At 42.6% G+C, this 15,773-nt stretch overlaps 1 protein-coding gene across 2 annotated transcripts in view; it reads right to left on the bottom strand.

Moving 5' to 3' along the window:
• The window catches only part of SCML4 (Scm polycomb group protein like 4), a 488,412-nt gene that overhangs the window by 162,477 nt on the left and 310,162 nt on the right, over positions 1–15,773 (bottom strand). For both annotated transcript variants that reach the window (XM_086926686.1, XM_086926687.1), the window contains exon 5: positions 5,783–5,983. In XM_086926686.1, the coding sequence (XP_086782812.1) occupies positions 5,783–5,983 (201 nt within the window). The remainder of the gene's footprint in view (positions 1–5,782; positions 5,984–15,773) is intronic.

The following is a 15,773-nucleotide window of genomic DNA, read 5'->3' as shown; positions in this document are numbered from 1 at the left end:
CAGCGGGCTATAAGATTATAGTATTTCACAGTTCAGATCAGTAAATTCATAATAACCGCTGTGAAACTCAACTGAATTAAAGGTGGTCTACATAACCCTAAAAGCCACGCAGGTTGCCTGGTCTATCAGGAAAACATATTCTGATACTGAGCAAAGCAGCGCCTAATCAAGTGCACAAGAAGACCTCAACACGATTACAACCACTGTACTAGTTTTCACTGTTGACAAGGTTCATATAAAGTTTTGAACGTTGTTCTATGCCCATACAGACGTACATCAAGATGCAAGTTTAGTCACATTATTTTCCTGGTTTAACCGTTATGTTATTTGTTTACGTTGTTAGCTAATTCACACATGTTGCTTTAAGTAATCCACTTACTCTGTCTAGTGCCCTTGGTACCGAAAAACATGTCTTTTGTTCGAAATTTCTGATCAAAATGTTCTTCATTTGCAATAAATAAATAAATGCTGAAAAATCCAGTGTTATCACTTGGTCAATTAATCAGCCGAAAAATCCATGGAGACGATTAGATCAATCCATCCAAACACAGACAATAAAATAATAGTAATGGCCAAAAAGGTACGTAAACTGTACAGGCAAGTGAAAACTTTTAGAAAAGGAAGGGTTTGAAGGCCTTCCATCAGAGCAGATCTTCCTTGTTTCTGGGATCTGGGCACATTATATCTGGCTGTGGTCTGGAAGATACTGTTGTACCTATTGGCCATAGTTTAACACAATTCAAAATCATGATCTGTTGTCACTAATTATTCTTCTCCAGAAATTAAATAAAAATAGAATAACTGTACAGAGAGGAGTTACTGTTGAGTATTCTTAAACAGCATTTTCTATGTAAAGAAGCATTATAACAATGACACTAAAACAGAATATTCAATGTGTGCTTCAAAAATGATCTTTGATGAAAAGTGCATTAATGACAAGAAACCAGAACATGTTTTGGTCTCTAATAGGATGAGCATCTTCTGTTACTATTAAGTAAGCAATGCTTTGAGTGATGACAATCTGTAGGTCTTCTTATGAGAGTCTTACCAAACTAATGGGTATGTAAACTGACCTTTGGCATCTGGTGTAATCAGGGAGGCATTACACATCTAAGTGAATCTCCTAGGCTATCTGCTTTGGGTTCGAATGGAAATACTTCTCATTTATTAAAAAGTAATAATTATTTCCAATACCCTTAAGTGAGAAATGCCACTGTGAAGTAAGAGAAATCTTCTTAAACCATCTGCTTAATTTCAGTCTGTGGTTGCAGGTGCGGCCCACAAGCACACATTTTAGGGGCCATCACGAAAGCAAGAAAGTGAAAAACACAGGAGGGAAAGAAGAAGGAAGAGAAAGATGACATAACAGTGACAAAGGAAGAAAGGAGGAATAAAAAATAACCTGAATGAGTGAGATAAAGAGGCTTAGGATATCTGGTGCATGATTGAAGGGGCCTGAGGTGGGATGAAGGCCACTCAGCCTTAGTAATGGGCACCGGGACCTTCTATAATAGCAGCAACAATCTTCTGAGCAAAACTTTGGGCCTGCCACTTATTCTTTTACAAATTAAGAACTGCTTAAACCATTCTTTAGAACAATGTGACAGAAAAATCCCTGTAAACTATCATTTGATTGCCTTTAACTATTGGAAGCAAAACTCTCTACTAAAATTCTTGTAAGTACTAAAAGATCCTATATGGTACAACATAGAAGCAATCAACCCCATTCTTTTAGTTTGCTATACTCATTCATCTGTTGGTAAATTGGTGATTGTAGAGTGACTAATGTAAAAAATAATGCAGAATAATTCAAAACGTTTTTCAGCTGCGTTTTTTAATAAGGTTATGATTTTCACTATTAGCAGTAATACACTTTGGTCTAAATTACTGCTTGGGCACTGATAATGAAGTGCTAGGTTTACTAACTTATTTCAGATGTTCCAGGGGAAGATTACAAATTGAGATTAAGCTCACTTGAAGGGTCCCAAATTGGTATGACCTCTGAATATTTTTACAGAATGAACCTATAAACCTAATATTACCAAATCTAAAATTGTGATGCAACTACCTATGGAAAACTGGGAGGTTTATTTCTGAGAGACATAATAACTCTCAGTATATGGGTATTTGTCTTACAGAAGCAATTAATTAATCTAATCATTTAAGGAGGATTAGAGAGTGGAGTACTGCTGTGATAAGAGTACTTTGTAGCTATAACTTAGAATATGATAGTACAACTGCATTTTCTGTCCTACGATCCAATTCTGTAAATGTACTGTCAATTGTTTTATGTTACCAATAGTTTTATAAGCAGCCCCAGTTTCGATTAATAACCAATATAAACTCTTTGACGTATTAAACATCAGTTGATTACTGACTCTTTTTCATCTTTTTAGGTACACTCCCCAAGTGCATATTAGATATGATTTAGGGAGCAAACAACAGCTACAAATGAAACACTGCTTTTGTAAATGTACTATGGTATGTACATTTATAGAGCACATGGCGACCTGGAGGCATCCCATCACTGGATGAGTAGACATTATTTAAGGGACCCATATGAAGGGTTAGTTGTCGAATAGCCATGTTCTGAGTAGTTTCCAGAGTGTGCATTCATTGCCTGTAGACCGCAGAGCCATCAGAAGGGAGTTCAAGAGAGTAGGGGCAAGGAAACTGAATGACCTTCCTCCACTCCTAGTTTTTTGGATGTAAGGGACAACTGCCCTGTGTTCATTTGAGGAGCGGAGGGCCCTCGTTGGGGTGTAGGGGTTATGAGCTGACAGGAGATGGGAGGTTCATATCCTCTAAGCGCTCTAAAAGCAATACAAAGAGCCTTGAGTTTGATTCTCTGGGGGAATAGTAACCAATGAGGGTCCCTAAGACTTATTCTCACCGATGTATGTCTCAGTATTTGTAACAAGGTATGTGCAGCTGCATTTTGCACGACTTGTAATTTGCTAATTGCAGCCTTGGATGTTCCAAGGAAGAGAGAATTGCAGCGGACCAGGTGAGAGACGATAAGCGGCTGGACCACTAGTCTTCTGGATGTCATGGGAAGCAATGGTAGTATTTGCTGAAGAATTTGGAGAATTCCAAAACAGCAGGCCGAGAGTTTGGTGGCCTGAGTCTCCGTCGGTAGGGTTTTATCCAACCAAACTCCCAAACTTTTTAAAGATGTTTTGGAGGTGGTGGGCAAACCTAAACAGTCCGGCCAGCCCAGGGACCTTTGGAGAGAGTGATAGTTCCCCATAACTGTCAACTCAGTGTTATTGCCAGTCAGCTTGAGGCAGGATTTATCCATCCAACTGCCCACTGTATACAAGCAAGGTCCCAAAATTGGAAAAGACGGTTGGGCTTAAGGAGGAGCCCCGCGGAACACCGCAGTGAAGAGGAAAAGTATCTAAGGAAAATGACTTCTCATATACCTGGAAGGATCTAACAGAAAGCAAGGACCTTAGCCAATCCAGGGAATTTCCTGATTGTCCGGCCCTGTAAATAACTTTCTAGAAGAACATCATGATTCATGGTGTCAAAGGCAGCGCTATGGTCAAGAAGGATAATTGCTGCTATGCCACCTTGATCAAGTCTCATTTTAGCATCCTCCACCAGTCCTAATAGGGCTGTCTCTGTGGTATGTTTGGGCCGGAAAATGGTTTGAGTGCAGTGACGTCTATTGTTGGTTTCAATGAATTCTGAGGGTGCGTAGTAACGTGTTTTTCCAGCACTTTACTCAGTCCTGGAAGCAGAGCTATGGGACGATAATTTGCCAAGCAAATGGGGTCTGCATTGGGTTTCTTTAAAATGGCTTTAACCATTGCATGCTTTCACACCGTATGAACTATTTCCTTTTCTATGGACAAATCACCTATCTTTGTCAGAGCGCTAGTTCGATACTGAGGGGAATCCCACACACTGCAAGCATCGCAAATTTCCAAAATGTTTTCATAATATCACTCATTTGTTCCAGTTTTTTATTGATAAATACAGTTTAAGCAAAGCGTGGTAAATTAACAGATAATCACAAATCAAAAGAAATTAATGAATAAAATAATTTGTATTCCTTTTCTTGGCTCACCAAAATCACAGGTGTGTTCCCACAGAAGATGCAAATCATAGAATCACTCACTGAGTACTTTATGCAGACTGGCTTGGGGCTTTTATCTTTGTACTCATACGCCATCCAAAATTAACTCAGTGTGTCCTATTTGGGCTCCCTTGCATTGATAGACTTTAAGAGGGGGAGTTGCAGTTGCTGAGGGTAAAATTGACTGCTTGTTGATGATAGTAATTATAAGTGGGAGAAGTCCACATCTCAAACTGACAGCATCCCTTTGCTTGCTATCTCATAAAATCAGTAGCGGCTCCTGGAGGGAGTGCTCCGGGCAGTGACGCAGGGCGGGGGAGGGGCAGGGGGGGGGGGTGTAAACTCCAGATTATGGCCTAATGGAGGTAAGTAAGTAAGTATACAAATAAATAAATAAAACAAATTTCATTGCGAGCGCTGCATTGCATTTGGCTCAAAAGAACCACTCTTTTATAAGGGTAACTCATAGCAAGAATGCAGAGTAGAAGGACCTCTACTACTTCTTTTTCAGCTGAAACGTCAACTTATGTACTTGGGAGTAGCGCTTTTCAAGTAAAATTCAGCATCTGGCACCTCAGTGGACCCTTATTGTCCCAATAAAGTTGTAACTGATGGGACCATCAATGAATTCAAAATTAAGCTTATTAGATAAAAGGACTGAATAGGCTGCCTCAAAATAAGCTGCTATATTGGTCAGTACATGTAAATGTATTAATATTACCCTAGAATCAACAGAATATAGCCTGTCTTATTGAAATGTAGAAACTCAGATAGATTAAGCAGAGTTTATTTGTACCAGTAATTTGAACATACACAAGAATAGTTAAGGAGCGGTATTATGCTTAAATGCTGAAACAAATGTATTTATTTAGTTGTCTTATAAAGTGCTAAATTGACATTGTAAAATAACTTTGACCGGCTAGCACATATAATAATAGGAGACTGAAGCATGCCAACAGTAAGAGCGTATAGACTATGCGAGTAGAGTGTAGGAGGTATGATTGTTTCCTTTCAAATGTTCTCTAGTGCAGTCCCCTTTGGAACAGTCTTAGACAAAGCTTTCATAAATGGTTCAATTAAAGTTGTGTTCTGAATCAGAGGTCGTTGGGTTCGTGTTTGAGATGTGGCGTCAATGCGCTCCAATCTTTTATACAGAGCACTTAAAGGAATCTCCCTCCATATTTCTGGGTGGTGAAGGAGTGTGGTGGTAGCACCAAGTGTGATGATGCTGAACACATGTTTCTAGATAGGATGTAATGTGGTTCTAACTTTAGTTTAAAAGGACTTGTGGACGATGTTGAGTAATGTGAATTTACTGGGAGAAATTGAAACACCTTTAGACCCAGTTTGTCATTGTAAAATTTGCATCAGTGGATGTTTACAAATGTGTCACACAACCTTTAAGCTCTTCGATGCGTTGGACGCCCCCCGGGCATCCGACGTCACAGTGGGCGTATGCAGAGAACAGCCAGGAACGTCCGAACCACGCACGCGTCATTTTTTTCAGCACCGCAGCGGAATGTCCGCCATTGTGAAGAGGCTAAAGACTCTAATCGGAAATTTTTAATATATTGAATTGTAAATATATGAAATTTGATAAGTTGTTGGATTTCGCTTTGAATAAATTTTGATATCTGTAAATGTTGTATAGTTCGACAGTTTGACAACATTAGACTGCACATTAGAATAAAAAATTACCTGACACCATTTCCCCTCCATATCCCTGTTTGACAAGGGAAAATACTGTTTTCTGCTGGTGTGCACAGTCAATGCATGCTTGGACAGTCTGCTGCAGGACCATGGAAGGTCTCTCGGGTCCAAAGTGGTCAGGGAGTTGCTGCACTCTTTTCCTGTCCAGGTATGGTCCAGTGTTGGCTTGTTTATTCACATATATGCAAACTGCAAACACAAAGCACCCAAGAAACGTTACTGAAAGCTTAGAGAGAACACTAAACCATTAATCCTTTATCATGCACATTTTCTGATATGCTAACATGAAAAAATTCTGATCTAAACGCTACAAAAAATGTTTGCACAACTGTTGAATCATTGATTTAGGAACCATTTCTTACCAAAAGCTGTAAGCTTCCAGGTGATGAGAAGGAAATCATTTAAATAGGTAAATTGTGTGAGAAATCGGGTTGTTGGTTGAGGGGAGTGAAACCCTACTCAAGCAACAGCGACATTCCTTGTAATGGTGAACCACAAAAAGGTTCCAAATTGACCTGCGCTGAACCCACTGGTAGCTTGGTACAAAAACATCAGGCTTAACTTAGAGGCAATGTGCTAAGTATTTGATGCAGCCACTAAACTGTAAAAAAAATTGAAAACACAACACATGAAAACTCCTGCACCAATTTAGAAAAATAGAGCCAATTCTAATAAATTGTTTGACACCAAAATCCAATCAGTAGGACCGGAGTTAAGAATTTTTACATTTTAAAGTGAAAAATAGCACCTAAAGATCAAAGTGTCAACTGTGGACATCTAGTCGCGTGAGACTGGGGCAAAGTCACAAGTTATGACCAACCATGAGGGAGCACAGTTTGGAAGTGGATTGGGCTTACCTTCAGACTTAGAAGAAATTTTCAAGAAAAATATCAGAGAAGGTAAAGTTCAGCTCAGGGCAAGGCAGCAGACGAAGTCACAGTGAAGATCTCTTAGTTCACGCCGCTAGTGGGAATCCCAACCCCTACCTGCCTGATTACTAAACGGAGGATACTGGCATGGGTTACGGGCGGGTAGCCACGGTAGGGGCACTGTTTGACGCGGGCACCCTCATGGACCATGGTAACTTCACCAGGCATAATGGGGCCACAGGCCAATTATACCTCACACACACTGCGGTTATAGAGTATGTGAAAAAAATTGGGCTTCATACAGGGAAGCACCAGCCCAACATAAACTGGTCCATATGACAAATCTCATGGGTAATGGCCGGCACCTCACTAAAGGCTTTACAAAAGTATTCGATCATCTGCAGGCATCACCCTGACGGGCTTGCGTACTAGATGGTCCAGGGGTCTGGATAAAGAACTGACAGACAAAGAATGGGACTCGATTTTAGAATACCCCAAGAAAATCCCACGGAATGCCAAATTAAAATGTATTCAACACATGGTCATACACAGGGCATACATCACACCACACCGACTGCAGCTTATGTTTCTAAACACACAATACTGTTGCCCCAGATGCAAGGCCACATGTTCTGGCAGTGCCCGGCGCTTGCCGGGTTCTGGGCAGAGGCGGTGTCAGGACGCCCCTGTGCCATGCACAGCTGCCAACTGTTTATTGGGGATCACCCGACACCCCAAAGCACAGAAAGTACAGGTTCGCTTCACGGTTCTAGCCCTGCTTATAGCTAAAAGTGCCATCACCATGCAGTGGAAGTCAGCCAAACCCCCGCCGCTCCAGGGTTGGCATGGGGAGGTAGTGAGATGGGGCAGTACAGAAAACCCGTCAATTAGGCGAGCAGAGGCACGCAGGCTACGCAAAAAAATAAACTCCATGAAATGGGATGCGCAAACTGACTGATACATTGTTTGAGGAACCAATAAGATGCATTTACGCTTGATGATATGAAGAAGCATGATGATTACCAAATATATGCTGGACTCTCTTTCATGTATGATGCTAAAGTTGGAAAATTACTAAAATATGTTTTTGAAAAAGTGAAGATCTCTTTGTTCAGACTTATTTATGGAAGTAAAAAATCTCCAGCAGTACAAAGCTGCAGGTTATAGCCGATGAGGGCTCCATGAGGCTGAAAACCCCTTCTGCGAGGAGCCGCTTAATAAACCTTGCTGCTGCAGAGAAGAAAGTAGCGGGAGCAACCACAAAGTCAGGCAGACTAGCAATGCTCCTTGGTGGTGAGGGGGGTATTGACTCAGCGAACAGGTAGATCCCCATCTCCACTCAGTTATCACAGCACTTTTTGGCAGTACATTTTTTAAGTGCCAAGTTTTGGATCTGGACTCCTTTAGCACAACTTCAAAGGGTCCAGGACTGGATGGGCACCACTTGGAGAGTCAGGACTCCCTCAGGCTGGGTCCAGGTGTGGGTTCAGGATGGTTGGAGCCTTTTCTGTCTCTGAGGCTCTGATCAGGAGGACAGCCAATTAGCCCTTGAAGGCATTCTAAAGCCTTGGGTTCAAGTAGAAAAGCAGGTCTCAAGCAGCGGGGCAGTGCTCTGAGGGCACAGGGAAGGCTTCAGACAGTGGGGCAGTCCTCTGAAGGACACAGCAGGCCAAAGGTAGCAGGGCAGTCCTTTGAGAGTCCTCCGCAGGTCCGGAAGTGAACTGAAGAGAGGGTCTGAAGATTCAAATGTTATATCTAGTGACAACTTTGAAGTAAAAGATCATTCTGGAGTTCTTACTTCACAGAAGTGTCTGGAATTTCCTGCCTCCCTGTCCTGGTCCCAGGATGTCTGAAGTCACAAAAGGCTAGTGTTAAGTTTTTTTGTATGTGAGCGGAGGCAGGGTCTTTGAAGTCCAAGTGGGGCTGTGCCCAGCTTTGCTCCCTCATCCAGCCAGGATGACCCATCCTGCCAACACCCAGTCACCCTATTGTTGTGGCTGTCTGAGAGGAATACACAAAGGCTAACTGCCAACTACATCTAGTCATGTGACCCAGGAAACAGGTTACAAGTAACAAATGGTTAGGAGCAGGAAAATGCTAACTTTCTAAAAGTGGTGTTTTCAGAATTGAGTCATAAAATCAGATACTATTTTAAATTATAATTCCTTAGACACCAATCATGATATTTCTACCTGCTCCCAAATAAAAGTGATCACTTATTAAATGTAATAAGGAGATCTAATGTTATCCTACAGGAGAGATTGCCTCACAGTGGTAAAAAACTAATTAATGAATGTTTCACTACCAGGACATGTACAATTTAAAAGTGCATGTCCAACTCTTTAAATACAATGCACCCTGCCCTCTGGGCTGCTTAGGGGATACCCTAGGGTTGACTTTTATGTATTAAAAAGGGAGTTTCATGCCTTGCAAGAGGTGCATTTTGCCAAGTCAAATTGGCAGCCCTGAGATATGTTTTAAAGGGCTAGTTAAGTCAGTGGCACAATAAGTGCTGCATGCCCACTAGTAGCATTTAATTTACCCTCCATGGTTATATAGTATATCACTTTACTAGGGATGTATAAGTAAATTAAATATGCCAATCAGATGTAAACCAATTTTCCAATGTTTTAGGGAGTGGGAACAAGCACTTTAGCACTGGTGAGCTGTGATAAAGTGTACAGAGTCCTAAGGCCAACAAAAAACAAAAAAAAAGATTGAGCAAAACAGAAGGGAAGAAGGCAACACTTTTGATGGAAGACCATCATAAGGCTGAAAGGTCTAACAGATTATATTTTATTCATCAAATTGTTTTTCATATTTATGGTATTTTGTGTATATCAACACATAGGATTTTACATTATAAGCATGATCTACAGATGACAGCGTTTCTACCCTGGTCACATTATCATATTCAGTCTGGCTGAAGGCTGAAAATGTGACAACATAAAAAACTCATCATTTGTAAGGTGAAGTTCCTGATAAACAGAGGGCTGATCATTCATGTCAGTTCAGCTTGGGTCTCAACGCTTAAAATATACAGGAGCACAGCCTGTGCAAATTGTAATCTGTAATTTGTAGTTCCCATGGTGATAATTTAGGCGTAAATGTGCATAACATTTTCAATTACATCCTCACTGGTCTTTCCTTGATTGCGAGAAAAGAAGCACAATTGTGTATACTGAAGAAAGACTAAAAAAGACCCTAGACCAAACGATTGCCTTTCTCCCTTTCTATACCACTTCACGCATGCCTGTTTTTTGTCTCCTGCTGTTCGGCATGTATCAGAGCTGGCAAGAACATGTTTATGCTCAGCTCTTTTTTTAATCTTCCAACATAAATGTAAAGGGCTCCCAGGTTGCATCAGTGCATGGGACAAAGGCAGCACAAACACCAAGGGCCCCTTGTCATTGCATGGGTTAAAGGTGCATTGCCCTGCAGGACATGCAGACCACAGAATAAAAGAGTACAGATTCTGTCTCCTGCCATAGCATGCTAACCACACTTTATCATAGCAACTTCAAGGAACATGGACCATTAGGACTAGTTTACTGGGTAGTCTGTGTATATAAAGCCCGCTTTAGCAGAGTTAGTAATGTTGGTGTGGCTCACAGCAACATTTAACCACATAAATGGGCAGAAGATTTTTTGTTGGTAGGTATCAAGAGGAAGCTTCTACACATTGTGGCCCTTTCAAGGCTCTACAGGACTGAATGTCAGATGTTAAACAACTGTAGTTTCAGGACGTAATACACATTGGTATACTCTATGGACTTCTTCAAAGCACATTAAAAGACTTAGGGGCTGATTTCCATGTTGGGTGGAATTGCTTCCGCCCGACACCGACTCGGTCCCGGGACCGACTGACACCCGGTTGGTGGTCCCAACCGGCCCATTACAATGTGACTGACTCTGTTCGGTCACATGCTCCCTTTCCTCAATGGGAGCCCTTGTTTTGGCCATAAACCAGTCATAACACAAGCTCCCATTGAGAACAGGGAGGTGGAGTTTATCCCTGAACCCAGTGGCAGGAACTGCAAGGTGCATGCCATAAAGTGCAGGTATCAACAGGGGTACACCATAGGTGCCCCCTCGGCCTCGAATCAGAGGCCGTGCACCAAAGGGAGCCATGCTGGGGGCCCTCAAACATGCTTTCCAACATGGTTTCCATGTCGGAAACCGTGCATCGGAATCTCAAGGGCGGAAAGGCCCGCACTTGACATTACTGGCTGGTTTCTAACTGGTTGATGGCTCGTCGGAAGCAAGCTGGAATTACCGGCCGGTTTACCTTCTGACCGCCTCCATTATAATGAGGCGGTCCGAAAGTAAACTGCGCGGCCCATTCCGATGCAGCCTTTATGGGCCGCATCGTGATCGGCTCCTTAGTTTATTTTCCCTTCCCCACTTATGTGTTCACTCATGCACTAGGCACAGGCTTGTCGAAGGTCAGTATGAGGCTTGGGGCCAAAATTTTGAGTCCTCTGGATGCCTCTTCAAATATGTCCAGGTGTGATAAAAGAAGCAATACCAAAGGGGATGTTGGACGGAGCGCTTGAGCAAATCAAACACTCACCCCCAGTCAACTGATCTGGGTTTATTCCATCATCATTCTTTAGCTCACTCCACCAGCCCAGTTCAGACATTGCCATATGCAAATCAGTTTGACCCTGTGCCTCATGGGAACAGTCCAGCCCGAACTGCCAAGCCATGTCTTCCCTGGACCGGAAAGAAGCATCCTGGGACCGGATTCGGGTTCATAACCCTCATTAGCCAGGAGCCAGGCTATCTTGAATTCAGTGACAGAGTGAGCAAGGGACCCACATCTGGGCCTACCCTGTCAACTCAGGGCGAACAAAGCGTGTGATAAACAGCACCAGTTTTTGGAAGTATTAAAAACATTTACATCAGAGGAAGGGAAAACATGGCACATAATGGCACTGAGTAGTCTTGATGGAGCAAGGATTTGCATGTGAAGCGCCTTGCCCCGTGCAAAAACCTCGCCAAATGTATAATATTACTAAAATCATTGTTGTCGTTTATTACACGTTTTTCCAAACACGCGGGTGTCCCCGGATGCTTGCCTGTATGTCTTTTTCATATTAACGAAGCTTGCACTAAGAAAAATGGCTGCTTCGCTGAAATTCAGTCTGCGCATGCGTCGGTCATACCCATGTGATGTGACGCACTCGCATTCTGGAGGGAGTTCTGTGCACATGCGCACTGTTGCTAAAATGGCCGCTTGACTCTCACCACGCTCTCCGCTTATTGCCGTTGCTTTAGCCTATCTATCTTTTCGCACTAAACCTTAATGCTATAGTCATTATAAAGTAAGGGTTGGATAAGATTTTTCATGGTATACAGTGTGATCATTCTGGATGTGATATTAATTTGTTTTCGCTTACTTTTCATGTACCGCGTCTTTGGGGGCTGGGAGTGCTTAAGCTACGCCATGTTTGAAGCTCCTCTGGGTTTTGCCATGTGACCTGGGAGAAACTCGACTGCGCAGAAGCTGAACCAAGCCAGCTGGCTCCTGAAGCAAAATGCGCCTGAGAACCCAGCACAAAATATGGACAATCACCTTGAAATTAACAGACTTTGTTGCAACTGTCTTATGCGCTCATACTTTCTGTTGTATTCTATGGATGGGAACGTGAACCCGGGGGGCGGGTATGCAAACCTGAATATTAAATATGGGAAAGCTGAAGTTTAGGAGGTGGTAATGATCGCACCACCTCTCCTGACCAATCAAAATATGGGAAATTGTCACTTGCAACATTAGTGGGTGGTCTGAGGGTCCCCAGAACTGTATAATTGCCCTAGTTTAGCTTATGGAAATTGTCCGACTTGTCCGAGTAGCAGACCTGTCACTGACCCTACGATCTCAATAGGTGCTCAATCTGAAAGTGCTGCGAAGCACTTTGTCCATACTTTCCACAAGCTCCTAAGGGGTGGAAATTCCTAAGTGCTGGCGAAGCACTTTGCTGGGAGATTCGAAAATCCAATCGGGGTTTCTGGCGGATTACTTGCAGAAAGGGGTAACGCAGGCGTTGCTGTCCGAAGCTGTGGGTGTTGGTCGTTCCCTGGGAGGCCCAGTCCTTTGACCCGAACCTGAGGGGTATCCTGTCCTGATCTGTCCGTGGGTTGTACCTGTTCGCATTCTGGTGTGCCTTTTCTGAGGGTCCTTGTCCCCGTCTTCCCAACTGACCCGTGGCCAGGGTTGGTCTCAAATCTGAATTAGGTAAATATTGTTTGTGGGTTTGCGTATTCTCTGTATCTTGTCTCTCTCTCTCTCCCTCTTTTCTTTCGTATAATCTACTAAAGCATTCTACCTGTGATATTGCTCTACTGCCGTTGAAACATCCAGTATATGTGTAAGATTTAGTTTGGTTCCTTCTCTCCCCCCCCCTCCTTTAGGAGCTCATTGATTTTGTCATATATAATAGCTTGTCCCCATTTTTCCCTTTCCTTTAGTGGGTTGCAGTGAACTTAGTAAGAATAGTCTTAAGTGATAAGGATAAGTACATGTTTTAGGTCCCTCCACAACTCCTGTCTTAGTATAAAATTGCAGTGATTAGTTTTGTGCCAAACCCCACCTCTAGTTTTCCCATATATCTTAATGGTCGTGATTTTCTTCGTGCAAAGTTACCTATTGGTGTTGATATTAATGTTTGACATAGTGTTCTGCATATCGCTTATTGTCTTGGTATCTTCTTTTTGAAATTTTCATATAAAGTGTTAAACTTCATCAGGTGTCTGTGGTCATTTTACAGAAAAGTGGATAAAATATATGGACGTAAAGAAATGTTTTAAGGTCCTGTCTACTATTTTCCCTTTTAGCTCCAGGTCCATCGTAAGTTTGTGCCTGTGGTAAGTCAGGTGCATGGTAAGCAGAGGTAATCCTGAACCATTGATTACTCATAGTAGCGTGCTAGGATCTCACCCGGTTCACGGGAATCACTGATTGAAATTGAAATGCACGCCAGGGCCCAGTGCGTGTGAGAAAATTGGTGACCCGGGTGAACTGCGCGCTCTATCAGTAATTTTCTGGCAGCCAGAGGATGGTTTGGACTAGTTAGATTAGGTAGACAGGGAAAGTAAAGAAAACAAACCGTGAAAATAAAATGTGCTGCTGATTTTCTACTATATTGTTTGAAATTTTTGAAATGTTTTAAAGATTTATATGTAAATGTATATGATTTTTACATTGCTGCTATAAATGTTGAATTAACCCAGGAATTGTTTGTAAATGTTCAGTGTAGTCCGAATCCCCGGGGAAGTATTTTAGCTAACGGTGAGCAGAATCCGGTTAGCTGTTGAAGTCACTAGGGTCTGAATCATTAGTGCAGGGTTAAATGAATAACTGGAAGCACTAATTAGGATCTTTTGTTATATCTGAATAATTGATAGCTACGAGTCCGGTATAAAACTTTCATTGCGATATCACCTAGTAAGGGTCGCATACAGAAGGAGTAGTAGGGTCTCCGAGGCTTGTCTGGTAAGTAAAATAGTTCACTGGTGAAATCCCGGCTCAGTACATATCCCTGACGACAGTGGATGAGTCGGAAGAATAACGGGTTCTATATTACTCAAGTGTGAGGTTAGGCAAAGAAGTCTACCCAGAGTGAATGAGAAGTAGACAGAAGTGGTTTACTTGCAGTGAAAGGAAGTTTTTCTACCTTTTTAGAACACTCAGACATAGTGGCAGACGTTGTGTGTTAGTAACTGGGTTTTGCATTTGCACTTTAGGAAGAGTTAAAAGTTTCCGTTACCTTGTAAAGGAGGGAGTCAGTCGGAGAGCTGCTCTGACGTCTCTCCGTGCCGCGCTGATATTGGTCAAGACAGCGGGCGTGTAGTGAAGCTGAATTTGTGAAGGAGGGGTGAGTGCCGCAGAGTGAGACTCTGTCTCGCGAAAAGGCCGCGCACCCATTGGCTAAGAATTTTTGTATTCTCTGACCTGATTGGGTAGTGCGAAATAAAAGTCGCGCTAGCATTGGAAGCACAAAGGTAAACAAAATTAATCAAGCCGAGTTCGAAGAGAGTCCCGAAGATTATATGTGGTATCCAGATTTTATACCGAATCCCAAGTACCTAGGATTTTATAAGGATCAGCTTATGCGAGGTAGACCACACATGATGTACGGAATAAAGAGGAAATTGTCATTTTCTGACAAAATAAAGAATTTTTTCAAAGCCGACAAGCCCATTAGAACGAGGGAGGGTGTGCTCATTCCCCCGCCGAATACCCCTGCTTCTTTCATGATGTTTGATAAAGGGTATCACACTTGTGTCTGGTTAGAAAATTGGGCAAAATATACAGTAGATGACGGAGTTCTAGCATTCCCTGTTGAAGGTACTTTCAATGGTCGGATCCTGTTTAACCTAAGGACCCGCATGAATGAATTGCACCCTAGACCTAGGTTGACCCAGTACGAAGCTCTGGAGGAATGGGAGATTGAGGCTGCAGAACGAGATAAACCCAGGATGGATAAGGGAGTGAGTAAATGGTATCCTAAGCTTCCAACGCCAACTAAAGAGCAGAAAATGAAACAGTGGAGGCAGTCTATGATAACTGAAGGGCTGTTCCCTATGATGGGGGTGGCTGAGGAAAGGAAAGGAAAATGCAAAGAAAAAACCCATCACCTAGCTCCTATGGGGGACTTAGATGATGAACACTTGGAAGATTTGTTAATGAAAAATCCCCCTCCCTATGATGCAGACTCAGAACCTGTGCCCTCTCGAAATCCCTTTGCAAAGTATCCCAGATGTAGGAGGGACAGTAGTACAGATGAAACAGGGACAGACAGTAAAACCAGTGAAAGGGATGGGTTTTGCAGACCCAAACCCACAGTCCCGAATTATCAGCCATTCGGAGAAGATCCTCCGCGACTGGTCACTCCGACCGCTCCGAATATTTATCCGTCCTTAGTACCCCAGGTATTGCATGACAAAAATACTGGAAAGGTATTAGGAGAAAAAGAGAGAGAGGTCCTGACTAAACAGCGAGATGAGTTAATTCGAACCATTACCCAAATGCAGCCCCATCCGGATTCCTTGACTATTCCAGTAACTATTGGTCCAGCTATTCCACTGTATAGAAATGACATGACCAG

This window comes from Lissotriton vulgaris, chromosome 6 (assembly GCF_964263255.1).
Source record: "Lissotriton vulgaris chromosome 6, aLisVul1.2, whole genome shotgun sequence".
Lineage (NCBI taxonomy): Eukaryota > Metazoa > Chordata > Amphibia > Caudata > Salamandridae > Lissotriton > Lissotriton vulgaris.
Note: the sequence above shows the minus strand (reverse complement) of the source record. Positions and strands in the feature narration are given on the sequence as shown.